This window comes from Martes martes, assembly GCF_963455335.1.
Source record: "Martes martes genome assembly, chromosome: 11".
Taxonomy (NCBI): domain Eukaryota; kingdom Metazoa; phylum Chordata; class Mammalia; order Carnivora; family Mustelidae; genus Martes; species Martes martes.
The window spans coordinates 81,034,269-81,051,157 of NC_137899.1; the positions used below are offsets into that span (position 1 = coordinate 81,034,269).

A 16,889-nucleotide genomic window follows, 5' to 3' on the forward strand; every position below is an offset into this window, starting at 1 on the left:
AGCACTAAACTGAAGAGAACAGCTCATTAACTACTGATGGGAATCAGGAGAAAAATTCTCCCCTCACCCCTCTCTCTCAAATTACGCCATGTGCGCATGCACAGGCACACACATGCATGTGTGTGTGTGTGTTGTGTGTGTGAAATACTGCTACCTGAGTTATAGAGCTTCACTCTAAATTCATACTCTCTAAGAAGGTATCTTCTATTTAGTCATCCAGATCCACTATCCCCATTATCTACTCCACTCTTTTCCCTGAAACTGCATGAATTATGCCAACAGAAGTCTATTTCTCCTGCTTTCCTTCTGGGTTCTACTAATGGGGAAAGCAAGCAGGAGACTAGAGAAAGGGAGAAGTATGAAATCGGAGTATTTATTTCTCCAGCTCATGAGACCACCTAGGGTTGACTATCCCATAACAGTTGGTTTCTGATCCTCTCAGCTACCTTCTTTACACTGAGCATTCTCATACCTCTTCCTCTGCATGTTCATTTAAGACTAGGGGTCGAGATAGCCTGTATCTCATACTGGCCCTGAGTTCCTGCACTATTCCTTTATTGCCCACACTTTATAATAAGTCCCTTTGTAAATACAACCTCCTTGAATTTTCCTATTTTGAGTGTGCCATCAATTTCTTATTAAGACTGACATACACACACAAACACACACACACACACACTGTTCATCACTGTAGGTCTCTGACATGCATGTAGTCAAGGTTATTTCTTTGTCTTACTGAGGAATGAGGCTGTTACAGTTAACTTAACCAAGTTTATCTTTCCTCTAGAATGTCATCATTGCCCCATTGGGAGTTTTCTGCCAATACGGTAAAAGATAGTTCTACTGTTACCCTGCTTTCCAGCATGGAATGCATTTGTTTGTTTATTTAGAAATAATTCCATTTGTGTCTACGGCCATACCACCCTGAACGCGCCCGATCTCGTCTGATCTCAGAAGCTAAGCAGGGTCGGGCCTGGTTAGTACTTGGATGGGAGAAATAATTCCATTTGTTTTACTAGGATTTTAGGAAGGATGGAAGGTAAAAGTAGAAAATAAAAAGTGAAGATTCAAATTGTTGTATTAAAATGTAGCATCTTTTATCCCACCTGCAAAGATTTTTAAGAAAGAGAATTTTATGTTTCCTCCCATCCATATACTGACTATTCCACAACTACATTTAACTTAAATTACTTGAGTCAAAAGTTAACCTAGCTTTTGTTTGTTGGTTTTATAGTGCACTGAAATTTCTAAAAATTTTAATTGTGAAAATATGAAAAATAAAATGTTCTCTTTACCTTAAAATATTACTTTCAGGAACTAAATTGTATTTCAATTTTCACTAAACATCTAATAATAAAACATTTATATAAGAATGTTTTGTCTTCATAAATTTATAATACTATGAGAAACAAAAAACAACTAAAATCAATAAAAAGATAAAATTCTATTTCCATATTGTACAGCCTCTGTATATTTCCATATTGTACAGCCTCTGTATTCCTCTATTAGCAGTGGACCAAAATGCTGATCATCAAATACTCCTGGATCTTCTAGGGACTAGGCCTCTGGGACACTATAATCTTAGGAGTTGTTTCTGAGTGATATTTCTTTCTGATCTCATCTATCTCACCATCACCAAGTAAATATGAAGCCAGCACTGGAATTTGAGAAAAATAGTTCTTAGCCAGGATATGTTTGTGTTTGATCTTGTGAATAAACAAGGGTTCATATCCCTGAAAAGAAAAGAAAATCAAATTCTATTAAATGTCACAGATATATTTTGCCAAACAAAAAAATAAAAACACTTTCATATCTCGGTGCCCTTGCTCATCTGTCCTCTCAGCCCAGAGAACACTGCTTCCTACTTTGTCTACCACCTTTCAGGGCTAGCTGCTATGCTGCTCTAACCCTGAAGCCTTTTCTGACTCTCCCTCTGACCTCTGAGTCCAAACTAATCCCTCCTTCTTCTTACTTGCAAGTACTTTAATGTATTTTAATTGTAATATTTAGTTCATTCTGCCTTCAATTTCACTATCTGCTTGAGAGTCTCTCCACTATAAGGAATACTCCTTGAAGGTTCAAACTGGGTCTTTTTTATATAAGTGTCTCTCAACACCATCCAAAATCAATATATTTGAATGAACGATTTTGTCACCTTGGTTCTCTAACTCTACTTCAACACTGGTTAAATTACCAACTTTTGCCCAAGTTATTTTTTCTAAAATTGGTACTTATCTCCCAATCTTCAGGGTCCAAAACAAAGATTATGATGGTATCCTGACAGTATAAACTTCTCTTTGTACCCCTCTTTACCACCTTGGATTCCTACTTCATGAGTCCATTTTCTGTCTTCTAAACAGAAAATAACCTTCCCGCCTTTATCAAGCCTCTGTGCCTTTCCACTTTAATTCTTTATTAATGTTTATGCTTCTTGTCTCTTCACAGCTAGAACAGTACTTTGAACCTTTTTTGTTATGTAGCATTGCCACTGTATATGACCATCTATCTGTTTTCTAATGAGAGCCGCAGACTGCTTGCTGCCAACCCAACATCCACTCTCTCTTCCCCTGGTATTTAGAGGCCTGATCTTGTATTGTGTGATGTGCTCAGCTTTCCTAGCCTTTATTCCAGCTAGGGGTAGGCATGTGACAAGTTTCTGGCCATTATACATACATACATACATACATACATATATATAGCAGAAGCCATTGGACAAAGCGTACAAGAAAGTTTTTTTAAGATAATGCAGGAGATGATTTAATCATTTCATCCCTGAGAGTCCACAATCATGAGAATGAAAGTCAAATGTTAAACAGAGCTTAAGAAAAGGTTAGAGGGCCTGGGTTTCTGAAAGCACTGTGGAGCCACCATCTGGACCCCAGACTGCCAACCTCTGGACTTCTTGCTTGGTGGAAACTAACTTCACATTTGATTAAGTCATTATCAATTGCTTAGTCTGTTCTTTGCAACCAAACTTGGATACAGCTGAAACAATGAAGACTTGTATCCATACACGTCCTTGTTTTACTCCAAGCACCTAGCACAGTACGGGGCAGGCACATTCAAAAGAAAATTCTAATTGAATTAATAAATACCACTATTTCCTTTATTAATCTTAATCAACACTTCTTTTCAATCAAGTCGCAAATACAACTTGTACCTCCTCCTAAAATTTGTTTTCTAATAGTAAGACATCCCTAACTAAAGATCCCTCTATTGTGTCAAAACAAAGGTAAAAAAAAAGCCTGGAGAAAAGAAGCCAAAGCATACAATATTCTGGCAGAGATTATTATGTAGGAATACCCTGGGCCTATTGTTAACTTTCCTCTCTACAGACACATATAGTCGGGCAAAATACTCATCCCTTGCACTAATCTGTGTTCTACCACTTCTTAGTCCTTACTTCATTAAGAAAACTAACACATTTCTGATATGCAACACTAAATTACATGTGTACAGAACTTAAAAGGTTTTCAAAGCACCTTCACAGAACAAAAATGTAATCATTAAACTTAAGATAAGCATATTATGGTACATACAAGCAAAGGAACAATAAGCAACTTTTAAAGAGTAATATAATATGGAAAGATATCCAGTATATATTATCCCCTTTTCACATTATCCCCTTTTGACAGATGAGGGAACTAGGGCACCGAGACATGAGCAAATCTGCTTGACTTCTCCCAGCTCCTAAGTGACAGAGCCAGAATTCAACCAGGGCTGCTCTGATCCTCTGTATTGATTGCATGTGTTTAGCTCACCTTCACAAAAATTTATGATGCAAAGAAATAGGTCTTAATGTCCTATAGATTACGAGTGACAGAAATGGGGAAATACTGGGTCAGGTCTCCTGACTTTAAATCCACTATTGTTCTTACTTTGACCAAAGTGCACGCAAGAAACCGCTCTGCATCATTTACATTCAGAGAACAGAGCCTTTTTCCAGGCTTTTCCTATAACTTGTGTCATGATTTCAGGGAGCCAAGATTATTTTAAATTTTGAGCATTTTCTTACTGAGAAAACAAATATCTCTGTGCATTAAGGAAATCCTAGAAATGCTTTAACTTGTGGCAAGACATAAACTATTCTTTAATGAGGCTGAATATTAATACTTAACCGATTACACTAGGCCGAAACCACAAAAAGGTGTTGTTATTGTTTTTTTTTTTTTAGTTTGTCTGGTTGAGAACCTTAGCTCTATTTATAGAAATTCAGTAAGATTGCCATCCTGAAATCAGAAATGCATGTGAATAGAACATTTAATTTGGTACTGCAGTAATTTGATTAAATACACAAAAGGAGTATGTGAATTAATTGAAACAGTAATATCAGCTTTGGTAATGAACTTCAATCCCACTACGGGTCCTAGATGAAATAATATTGTAGTGTTGGCTATGCTTTCTGTGATTAAATATTTATGAAGCAGTTTAGTTTAATAAATATAATATTTAACACAGTTTCAGTTTCATGCTGTTTTTTCTTTCAATCCCTTTTTCTGAGCCTGGCTTCTCCTAGAAAACTATTCAAAAAAGCTAAAAATTTAACTAGTTTCTCCTCTTTATACCTTCTGCCTCCCCAGTAAAAACAGAAGCAGAGAATAGTGCCATTCAAAATGACTATTAAATTTGAAGTCATTTCTTTATTTTCTCTTAACTGATATTTTGCATGAAATTAATAGTATAGAAATTTAATCAACAGAAGGTGGAGAATCAGTATCAGCTGTTGGGATCCTATGTTTGCTTGGTGTAAGTGAATTGCTGATGAACTCAATTCTGCTCATCAAAAGGTTTTATGGATTGCATCTTGTAACTAACTAAAATTAAATGGTATTGAATTTTTACAATGCTTTCCTCACTCCAAGTTAGTTGGGAGAAAATAAAAAATGGAGTCTCAGAACCATACCCCTCACTATGATTCCCATTTAGAGCACAAGATTATGAGCAAAATTTGAGAATTTAGTGTGCTTTTTAGACAGACTCATGATGGTTAATCAAAGAAGGGCAGATTCTAGGTTATATAATATCTATCTGGTATTTCATGTATTCATTCAGCAAATACTAACTAAAACTCCTAATGTGTGACAGGCACTGGTGTAGTTTATTAGAGAGTCAGACATGAATAAGCCAAATAAAATTCCCTGTACTCATGGAATTTACCATGGAATAACACGCTTGAACTTGTTATTATTAGCAGACAGGGGAACCAAGTTTAGATACTTGCAAGATGTTCAGATCTCTTATCTTGTCCTTAGCATCCTTTTAATTTTAATTGCAGCCATAAATACCATCCACACATTTTGTTACTGTTATTCGTTCTCTGTTTCTTCATCCAATGGAAATATGTAAATTATGCATGGAATGTAGTAAAAGGTTATACTCTAATATTCTCACTGATCAAATTAATTCCTCAAACAAATTTCCACTTTCTTACCTCTTCGATACTTGTTAGCTTGAGATGAGCAACGCCTTCATCTTTGGTAAGAAGAATGCAGTTCCAGGGGGACCATTCCAAGGACTTATCCCACCTGACCATGACCAGATCATTGAGATCCTTCCAGGCACTGAGCACTGACTGTGATGCCCAGATGTTCTCTACCAGGTACTGAATATCTTGTAGCTGCATGTCAACACAAGTTTGAAAAACAATGTTTTCTTCTCAACATAACAATTCTTTAAGATTATTCTATTACTTGAGGAAATAATCATATTGAGCATATTTTTAAAAGAGAAACTTTATTCATAAAGTTTTTAGTGCTTCTTATATCTTCTAATTTTTTTTAAGAGTTTATTTATTTATTTGACAGATAGAGATCATAAGTAGGCAGAGAGGCAGGCAGAGAGGAGGGGGAAGCAGGCTCCCTGCTGAGCAGAGAGCCCGATGCAGGGCTCGATCCCAGGACCCTGAGATCATGACCTGAGTCGAAGACAGAGGCTTTAACCTACTGAGCCACCCAGGCGCCCCGTATCTTCTAATTTTTCACCAAATCTCTGCTCACTCTGCCCAAGCTACATTATCAGTTTCACAGTCAGAGAGACTGCATCTTTAACCCAGAGAAAGATGCATGTATTTCCTCTAGTATGCTAATTTTACCTTATGTGTATATGGTATTCAGGGCTTCTCAAAATGTATTATTCACCACTATCCTTATCCTAACCCTTATCCTCAGGGTTATTGTAGGCCATTTTTTTTTCCACTTTACAAATGAAGAAATTGAGATTTGATAAGGATTAAGCAATTTCCTTAGTGTTATTAAAAAGACTTTGTTGTCTTAATGAAAAAAGAAGGAAAATGGGGGGAAATGAAGTAACTGTTTAAAAACCCTTTTTTTTTTTTTTAATCTAAACTATAGTAGCTAAAATTCTTGAAATGGTTTTTTATCCCGAGGTCTTCAGACTTAGAATTGCCAGAGGGGCAAGCTTCGCAAAGTATAAGCATAAAGAAAAGAAGCATTATTTTAAAGATTTTTCTTTATTTATTTGACAGACAGAGATCACAAGTAGGCAGAGAGGCAGGCAGAGAGAGAGAGAGAGAAGCAGGCTCCCTGCTGAGCAGACAGCCTGATGCGGGGCTCGATCCCAGGACCCTGAGGTCATGACCTGAGCCGAAGACAGAGGCTTTAACCCACTGAGCCACCCAGGCGCCCCAAACCATAATTTTAAAAGGTTTCTGTAGGAAAGCAGGAATCTTTTCTGTAAAATCAGTGAACAAATTTCATCCATGACTGGCAACCCGCACTGATCATACCTGGATTAGGAAAGCAATTTTGGAATCATCCTCATAATCAGCTTCTGAATAGTAGAGCCGCTGAAGTAAACCTTTGTACTTCAAAAATGATTCTCGTTTTCGAGTCTCATTGTCAAGGTTAATACAGTGACGACACCGGTATATGCGGTGTAAGGTGGATGAGACGGCAAACTCTGTGGAAGGCAAATAGAGCTGGCAACCGTGGCAAAAGTAAATCTTTTTATAAAACTTCAATGGGTCTTGAGGGACCTAAGTAGTAAAAAAAAAAAAAAAAAAGGAAAAGAAAAGAAAGAAAGTTACGAAAGTCAGGCCAAACATTATTCAACAGAAGCACTAAGGGCTAACTTATCTTAGAATGAGATTAAAAAGTTGGTTAATTCTTATTTTCCTTAACTTCCCATTCTACACAAAATTTAAATTTCAAGCAGTATTCATTTATCCTGCCAAAATATTAAGAAATCTATATTATTTTTTAAAAGAATTTAGATTTTTGGTGTCATGCTACATTAATCTTATAGGCTAGATTCACATATAAATAAAAGCCTGCTAAACTAAGTGTTTTTCTCATTTCATTTATCTTAACACTAAATTTGGATTGGTTTAATGATCCATATTCAAAACTTGAAACTCTATATCATATAGTGGTTCTATTGTTATTTTTTTGAGGAACTTCCATACTGTTTTCTGTAATGGCTGTACCAATTTAAATTTCAGAGAACAGAATACAAGGGCTCCCTTTTCTCCATATCTTTGCCAACACTTGTTATTTCTTGTCTTTTTGATACTAGCCATTCTTATAGGTATAAGAGGATATCTCATTGTGGTTTGGATTTGCATTTCCCAAAGATTAGTGGTGTGAAGCACTTTTTCATGTTCGTGTTGGCCATTATATATTCTTCGAGAAAATGTCTATTGAGGTCTTTTGCTCATTAAGATTTTTTATTTATTTGACAGAGAGAGAGATCACAAGGTAGGCAGAGCAGCAGGGGGTGGGGGGGAAGCAGGCTCCCCACCAAGCAGAGAGCCCGACACAGGGCTCGATCCCAGGACCCTGAGATCATGACCTGAGCCGAAGGCAGAAGCTTAACCCACTGAGCCACCCAAGTGCCCCTCTTTTGCCCATTTTAAAGTTGGGTTAAAGTTATTTTGCTGTTGTTATAAGTGACTTTTTTTTTAAATATTAACTCATCAGATACATGGTTTGCAAATATTTTTTCCCATCCTGTAGGTCACCTTTCATTTTGTTGACTGTTTCCTCTCTGTGCAAAAGGTTTTCAATTTGATAAATCACATCTATTTTTGCTTCTGTCACCTTTGCTTTTGTTACCATGACCAAAAAATCACTGCTAAGGTCAAGGTCAACAAGATTTTCCATGTATTTCCTTTTAATAGTATTATAGTTTCAGGTCTTATATTTAAATCTAACCTATTTTGAGTTGATTTTTGTACGTGGTGTGAGATAAAGGTTGATTTTTTTTGCATGTGGCTATTCAGTTTTTTCAACATCATTTAGTAAGGAAACTATCCTTTCTCGACAGTATGTTCTTAACTCCTTTGTGGGTTTGTTTTTGGGCTTTCTGTTTTGTGGCACTGATCTATGTATCTGTTTTTGTGCCAGTATAACACTGTTCGAACTATATAGCTTTGGAATATACTTTAAAATCAGGAAGCATGATGCCTCCAGCTTTGTTCTTCTTTCTAGAGATTGCTTTGGCTATACAGGCTCTTTTGTGGTTCCATATAAATTTTAGGGTTGGTTTTTTTTTTTTCATTTCTGTGGGAAATGCCACTGAAATTTTGATAGGGATTGGGTGCAATGTACAGATCACTTTGGGTAGTATGAATATTTTAACAATATTAATTCTTTGAAAAAGATTTCTTTAGTACAAAATAAATGCCAACAGCATGATCCATTTTAAAAAGGGGTAAATTCAACTTCATTGAAATTTAAAAAAAATTGCTCTGTTAAAGATAATGTTAAGAGAATGCGAAGACAAGCTACAGACTGAGGAAAAATATTTACGAATCATGTATCTTACAAAGGACTTACATATAAAATACACAAGGAATTCTCAAAACTCAGTAATGAGAAAACAAACAACTCAATTTTAAGAAGAGGGGTAGTGGGAAGAGGTATGTGCAGATACTTCACCAAAAAGTTACATGGATGGTAAAAAAAGATGCACGAAAAGATGCTTAGTATTGTATGCATTAGGAAATCACAGATTAAAATATAATGGGATACTACTATACATTTATTAGAATTCCAAAATTAAAAGAGACTGGCAATCCCAGCTGCTAACAAGGATGCAGAACTATTAGAACTCTCACATTAGAGATAGGGATGAAACATGGTTCAGCCAGTGTGGAAACAAAGTTTGGCCATCTCTTATAAAGGTAAATATGCATTTACCAGATGACTCAAAAATCCCACTTCCTATGTATTTAATCCAAAACAATCAATTTACACAAAAACTCACAATCAAGTGTTTGTAGTGATTTTACTCACAAAAGCCCAACACTAACAAACAGTCCAATGTTCTATAACTGTGAATGGCTAAAAAAGCTCTAGTATACCCAGACAACAAAAATATTACTCAACTCTAACAACATATTAACGATTCACTCAAAAACATGGGTGAGTATCAAATGTAATATGCTAAAGGAAGGAAGCCTATTCTCAAAAAGTTACATATAGTGGGATTCCATTTATATGACACACTGGCTTGGGTATAACCATAGATATACAATGCAGACCCATGTCCGTCAAGGGTCAGGTTGCTGGGGGAAGGGCTGACTACAAAGTGGCAGCATGAGGGAACTCGGGGGGAGGAGGCAAGACTATTTCTTATCTTGATTGTGCTATTGATTACATGACCGCATTTGTCAAAACTGACCCCAAATAGTCAAATTTGTTATGTTAATGTGTAGAATATTAAAATTTATTACTGCAAACATATAAAAGCTGAGTTAAGTATACAGAGGACTAGAAGGTAGCTTGGGCTAGTAGAATATTAATTTGAATAAGAAATAATATAATGGGCAATTTTTCTCTTGGAGTTTTGTTATAATTATATATATATTTTTTAAGATTTTATTTTAACTAATCTTTCTACCCAACGTGGAGCTCAAACTTATAACCCTGAGATCAAGAGTTGCATGTTCTACAGACTGAGGCAGCCAGGCACCACTGACTTTTTGTTTATTCTCTTGCGATACAATTAAGTTTTAAAAATCCATTAAAGTGGTAGCTGGGTGGCTCCATCAGTAGAGCATTCAATTCTTGGTTTCTGCTCGGGTCTGATCTCAGGGTTGTAAGATCGAGCCCCGCATCAAGCTCTGGGCTCAGTGGGGAGCGTGCTTAAGATTCTCTTTCTCCCTCTCCCTCTGCTTCTCCCCATTTGCATGTGCTCTCTCTTTCTTTTGTTCTCTCTAAAAATAAATAAATCTTTAAGAAATAATAAAAAATAAAATAAAAAATAAAAATCCATTTAAAATAAAATATAAAATTAATTTTATTTTTCTAAAAGTTTTAACTAGGGTGCCTGGGTGTCTCAGTTGGTCAAGTGACTGTCTTCGGCTCAGGTCATGATCCTGGAGTCCCATGATCGAGTCCGGCAGGGAGTCTGATTCTCCCTCTGACCCTCCCCCTTCTCATGCTCTCTTTCTCTCTCTCTTTCATTCTCTCTTTCTCTCTCAAATAAATGAATAAAATCTTTTAAAAAATAAAAAATAAAAGTTTTACCTAAATATTGAGATTTTACATCAAAAAAAGAGCGAAATACATGTTTAGCCGGGTTCTTAATAAATTACAACTCTAAATACAATCATTAGAATAAAACACTATTTAGAATTCTTTAGTAAACCACTCCCTTCCAAACTTAAAAGTGTTTTAAATAGTTTTGGACAGTAAGAAGGCAGTAAGATACTTTCCTTGGCCCTAGACAGCAAAATCTTCATAGAGGCCTAAGCATATGGAGCTGGAAATGGTAGTTTAATTCAAATACATGTTACATTGGAAGTTCTCTCAGGATATCTACACAGATCTGTTCAGTCGTAACTATGACTAAGCAATAAGTCTCATAAGGAAACACAAACAAGGGACATGTAGAATCTCAGAAATGAAGAGTTTAACTCTCTCTGAGACCTCATGAAGGAAGGGACCCATGAATTAAATGTCAGAAAATGAACAAGAGTTAGCTGAGTGAAGTAGGGGACAGCATTCCAGGTGGAAATAGCAGTATGTTCAAAAGCATGATAGTGTGAGAAAACAGGATTGCTCAGTGTGATATTCACTTTGGTTCAGAGAGTGGAAAAGAATTCAAACTTAAAAATACAAACACAGAAGAAATTAAATGACTACATTTAATTTATTGACATAAAAAACAATCATTCAAAAGAGATTTCACCAACAAGATGGTCTTCCACATGGACCCCAAGTTAAAGCATTAAAACAAAATTTGAATTACTTCAATTTACTATGGCATATCTCAGAATTCTGAGAAAGGAATAAAGGAAAAAAAGTAGAGTACCTTAAGATGTCTTGCAACTTCTGGATTAAATAGAGGTGTTTTGATGTAATGAAAAAAGAGTGTTGCAATTCTTTTTCTGAGTCCTTCAAGATTATGATGTTTGATTCCTCTCATTATAAGGTCCACCTCTCTGTCAATCAATTCTAGAATTTCCTGAGTCAGTTTACATTCATGTTCCTATATAAAACACAAACATATTCAGTACAGAATTTTTAAAGTCACTAAGTTAGTTTTCGAAATTACCACCAAACTGAAAACTATATTCTAAAATAAAGAAATTCCAAAAGAAACTGGTAGGAGTATAAATTGGTTCAACTAACTTGGAAAAAAACTTGACATTATCTAGTAGAGCTTCAGATATGTGTAATTTGCAATCTACCAATTCCACTCTTTAGGTGCTTTAGAGAAATGTGCATATAGAATCATTGTTCATAATAATTCAAAATTAGAAACGACCAAATATCCACAAATAAATTGATGACATAAATAAGTGATGGCTTATTCATAGAATACATATACTGATAGAATATCACATGTATGAAAGTGAATACACTACAGCTATATACAATAACAAATCAATCTTACAAATTAATGTTGTTGAGCAAAACAGCAAGGCTGTTTTGTTTTTTCTGTATCATTCCATTTAAATAAAACCCAAAAGTAAGCAACACTAAACTATATTATTTAAAGATATATGTAGATATATAGATATATATATACATACATACATCATACATAGGTGGTAAAAATATAAAGAGAATCAAGGTAATGACTGCTGTGAAAGTCAACATTCTAGGGGATGAGAAGGTGAACTGGGATTTCAAAGAGAAAGAGGGATACTCGTAATGTTGGCAATGTCCTGTTCTGGGGTCAGAGACAGGTTACATGGTTGATGACTTCATATTTGTTAAATTGTATATATATGTATGTTTTACATATTTTTTCTGAAAATTTGTATAATTTACAATAATTTTTTGATAAAGTCACAGAAATGAGAATGGTTGAAAAGGAAAGCCCCAAGTAGGAGTCAGGTGATTAAGGTAGGATCTATGAGTACTAAAATAGAAGTATGTTGCTCCAACTGCTCAAGAGAGGATTAAAAAAAACACAGTTTGAATAAGGAGTCAGAACGTGAAGTCAGTGTAACTGTAAAATAATGTTCTTCTGTACCTTTTAATACATTCTTGGTAAAGCTAACTCAAGAGTCTATATCAGGGGTCCTTGACCATAAAGGCATATTACAATGACCTAGGGGAGATTTTTAAAGGTTTTAACATTGCCCTCCCACTTGAGGATCTAATTTAACTTCTCTGAAATGGGGCCTAGATATTATCCCTTATTCATTGATTCTCATATTCTCTCTCTTTCAATCTCTCTCCTGTCTCTGTGAATCTTGCTCTCTCTTTCAAGCTTTCCAGATGATTCTAATGTGTCCTCAGGTTTAAGATACACTGATCTCTCTTAGTAATCATCATCAAAGTAATACCTATAATTCATTGAGGACTCCCTATTTGTAAGCACTGAGATATATAGATTATAGTTATTTATATTTTATAAATATATATATACATATATATACACACATATATTTATATCCAAGCAACTAATTCTATAAATGATGAAACTGATTTTCAGAAATATTAAATAACTTATCTAATATTATATAGCTATAATGAATAGATCCAGAATTTGAGTCATGCTTAAAGGCCTTAATCCTCTATCAAAATATTATTAAATAAATATACATGTAGATATACTAGGTTAAACATATTATTTAAAATATGCACAATTTTTTTATAAGCCTACCCTTTTTTTTTGTTTTCTTTTTATTATTATTGTCAGCCAGTTTATGTTCCTAAGTATGTCAGTTAGGAGGATTTCTAACTGTATTCTTCCCTACCTGCACTCTTTTTTCCAATCTGGCTTTTTTACTGCCCACCATGGATATCGTGCTCATTTCCAAACTCTGGACCTACTGCTTCTCACTTTCTTCCCAACTATTTCTATCTTCCAATGTTAGTCACTACACAAACATCTTTAAAAAGGTAATCCAGAACAAAGGCAGTCAATGCCTAATTGAGTCAATGCCTTTGTTCTCAAGATGAGAAGAAATGGGGGCACCTGGGTGGCTCCGCTGGTTAAATGTGGCTCAGGTCATGACCTCAGAGTCCTGGGATAGAGCCCGACGTTGGGAAGTCTGCTTCTCCCTCTCCCTCTGCTGCTTCCCTCCACTCCTGCTCTCTCTCCAAAATAAATAAATAAAATTGTTAAAAAAAAAAAAAAAAAAAGGATGGGGAGAAATACAAGAGATCTATGGAGACTTACTTTCCAACAAGAACCATCTACTCAACCACTTAAAGTGTCTTAAATCAATAAAGAGAAAAAATTTAAAATATTCTAATGCTGCTTTAAAACTGCTAAAAAATTTTTTTCACCGAAAAGGGTCAAAATATATAGACAATTGCTGTTTTATTGAACTGAGTTGAGTATTAATCCCCATGTATTTGCATCCGCTGCATAGATATGGGTATATTTATGTTTAGAATATTCATTTTGCTACATTTATATTTATTACATATCATAATATATAGTTTGAGAACTTTTAGATAAATATTAATGCATAAACCACATCCTCCCCAAAGCACACCAAAACAATATAGCTGTTGACAAAATAAATTCATATATATAAACATTGATTTATCATCTTCATAATTGATACAAAAGTTTATTGTAGTATTCATTTTTTAAAAATTGATAGTAATACCTCAAAACTAAGAGAAAGTTAATGTACCTTCACAGTATGTTTAAGCGTTAGGAGTACATCCAGCCTTTCATCTTGAGAGATATTTTTCAGCAGAATGCACTTATAGATGTTCTGCAGCTCTCTGGCTCTGATGGTAAACTGCGTATCCATCTCAATTATTTTGCCACTCAATGTTCTCCATACCTTTGGAGCTGAACACTTAAAAATAATATTATGTTTATAATTATCAGTTAATGAAAGGTTAAAAAATAATTTTGTTACTTCTGCTAAAAGCTAATTTAGTATCATATGCTTTATGAATAAAAGTATCACTAAAACTTGAGGAAATTAATTGAGGAATTTGTAGACCATGGGAAAGTAAAACATTTCAGGGAAAAATATATATATATAAAAGAGCTATTCAGTCTGCCGAAGTGCAAACATTTCTACAGGGTTCAGAATTTGCTACTAGTTTGTACTAATCAGTATGTCGAATGGCTTAATGGGTATACGGAATAACTCATTACCTTTGGGAAAAGGCATGCTATTTGGAATGTGTAAAAATATAATCTGCTTGGTTATACTGATTTATAGAAATGTGTCTTGATCATGCTTTGCCAATTGAAAACAATTTTTGAGGAGCAATGGTTATAATCCTCAAAGCATTAGACCTACAGATACTACAAAAGAGGACTCTGTGAGTTAAGGTTTTGTTTTCCGTAACATAAACCTGTAACAAGTTCACAGTTCCTTACAAAGCAGATGTCCTGGTCAAACAGCTATATTTAGCTATCTTAGCAGTACTGTGGTCCCAGCTGATGGCCAAGATTCTCACTCCCTATTTCCAAATCTGGATTGGTGCCTCCCAACCTAGCCCACGCCAGGAACTGAGGGTTCAAAATGGCCTTTCTTTGCCCTAAAACTCATCTGCGGACTCTTGGGCTAAGAATTCAGGAGATAGAGTGTGGAATAAGACACCAGTGACACCACTGCAATCTTTAATAAAGATTAAGTCTGTGTTTGACACTGCTCCTGTTCCTTCTTACTGAGACTTTAAGAAAAGATGCATTCACCTAGAAATTTCACAGTGAAAACTCACTATTTCTCCTCTCCTTTGTGGGATAAAGCTGATCAATTTCTTTCCCTGATGTTAATCTATCAGAAACAAGGCTATTTTGATGACGACTATTAATTGTCCAAATGCTGGATTTTTTATATGCTGAATGGTAATTGCTTTGGAGACCTGCAGTCCAATTTATGCCATACTTGAAGCCATTTAAATCTTAGATTTGATACAATTTAAAGTTTAAACAGAAGCCCACGTATAGGAACAAATCATCAGGAATGCAGACTAGCCAAATAGAGAAATAATATAAGGTGGTATTTAGAATGACAGTATTATGAGGAATTTTTAGTTGCAGACTTAAATTACTTTTATATATATATTTTTTGCATTTCATATTAGCTAAATTGCATTGAAAACTGAAAAGAACCATCTAAAAACAACTTTATTTGATATATTTTCAAAGGAATGGCAGCATTTTCTGAACAAAGCCAAAATAAGTGCTGATCAGAGCTAGGAATTTTCATCAGAAACTTTAGATTCCAGTTCTAGTTTTAATTCAGCAAATGAGAGGCTATAAGCCTATAATAAATCTATATTCTTAGGGCATAAACCTAATATTAAATAATGTACTACAATTTAGCAGACTGATAGAATTAACTCAAATTTATAAAGGATTATAAAAGGGAAACAGCTCAGTAAGAAAATATCTTATAGGGGCGCCTGGGTGGCTGAGTCGGTTGAGAGTCTGCCTTCAGCTCAGCTCGTGATTCTGGGGTCCTTGGATCAAGCTCCTCTCTCATCAGCAAGGAGTCTGCTTCTTCCTTTCCCTCTGCCCCTCCCCCTGCTCATGTGCTCTCTCTCTCTCTCTCTCTCTCTCTCTCTCTCTGCTCTTTCCAACTGAAAAAAAAAAACAAAAAACAAAAAACAAAACAAAACAAAACCTTAAAAAAGAGAATATTTAGTCATTTAATTATTAGTACTTAGACACAAATAAATATATATATTGTTTTAAATAGATATATCCTTGTTTGGGGGAGGCCTCAGAGTGTTACTAAAGTTTAATGTTTGTTTCAAGGCTCCTTTTTTAAAAGTTTTAAGGTATAAGCAACCTTAGGCTAAGTTTCATATTGTGATATTTTAAAGTCTAACTAATATCTTTATCTTTCCATGCAATTTTCTTCAGGGTGGTTCTATTAAATGCAATTTCCTTCCTTTCAGTAATGTGGACAATACCTTTTGCTCTGCAGGCAGTAACTTACTTCATTTGTAATAATCCAAGCATAACTACCTTTTAATGAAATGCCTAGTTCATCTACTAAATTGTATTTTAGCTAGTAAGATTGATTTAACTCCATCTCCCCTCCAAGTTTTTAGCCCTATATAATATGGTATGATATGGTAATATCTTGGATTTCTTCCAAATACATTCAATGTCCAAATCCTTCCCGCTCTCCAAGTTTTAATTCAAACCCTACCTTTTCCATAAAAATTCTTAACTATGTTTTGAATCAATGACATTGCTGGTATCTGAAGGGCTACCGTGAACACATTTGCTACTTGTGAACACACACATGTACACACACAAGTATGCAGTGTCTCTATTTCAATCACTTGGGGCAGTGAAATTTAAATCCAAATTGTTCTACAGTTATCTTGTTTGTTAATTTTATTTCTCCTGAAAGATTATAAGAAATAAATCTCTCACATAGTTCTGTATATCTGAGAGGGCCTACCATACTCATTCATTCATTCATTCATTCAACAAATATTTGTTTTGTTTACTATATATTAGTCAGTGTATTA

General features: G+C 34.9%; 1 protein-coding gene across 1 annotated transcript in view; it reads right to left on the reverse strand.

Moving 5' to 3' along the window:
• The window catches only part of IQUB (IQ motif and ubiquitin domain containing), a gene marked incomplete at both ends in the record, with an annotated part of 47,118 nt that overhangs the window by 5,979 nt on the left and 24,250 nt on the right, over positions 1-16,889 (reverse strand). Inside the window, 5 exons of the mRNA XM_080818732.1 lie at positions 1,631-1,733; positions 5,432-5,617; positions 6,746-6,994; positions 11,278-11,454; positions 14,069-14,239. Coding sequence (XP_080674858.1) covers positions 1,631-1,733; positions 5,432-5,617; positions 6,746-6,994; positions 11,278-11,454; positions 14,069-14,239 — 886 coding nt within the window. The remainder of the gene's footprint in view (positions 1-1,630; positions 1,734-5,431; positions 5,618-6,745; positions 6,995-11,277; positions 11,455-14,068; positions 14,240-16,889) is intronic.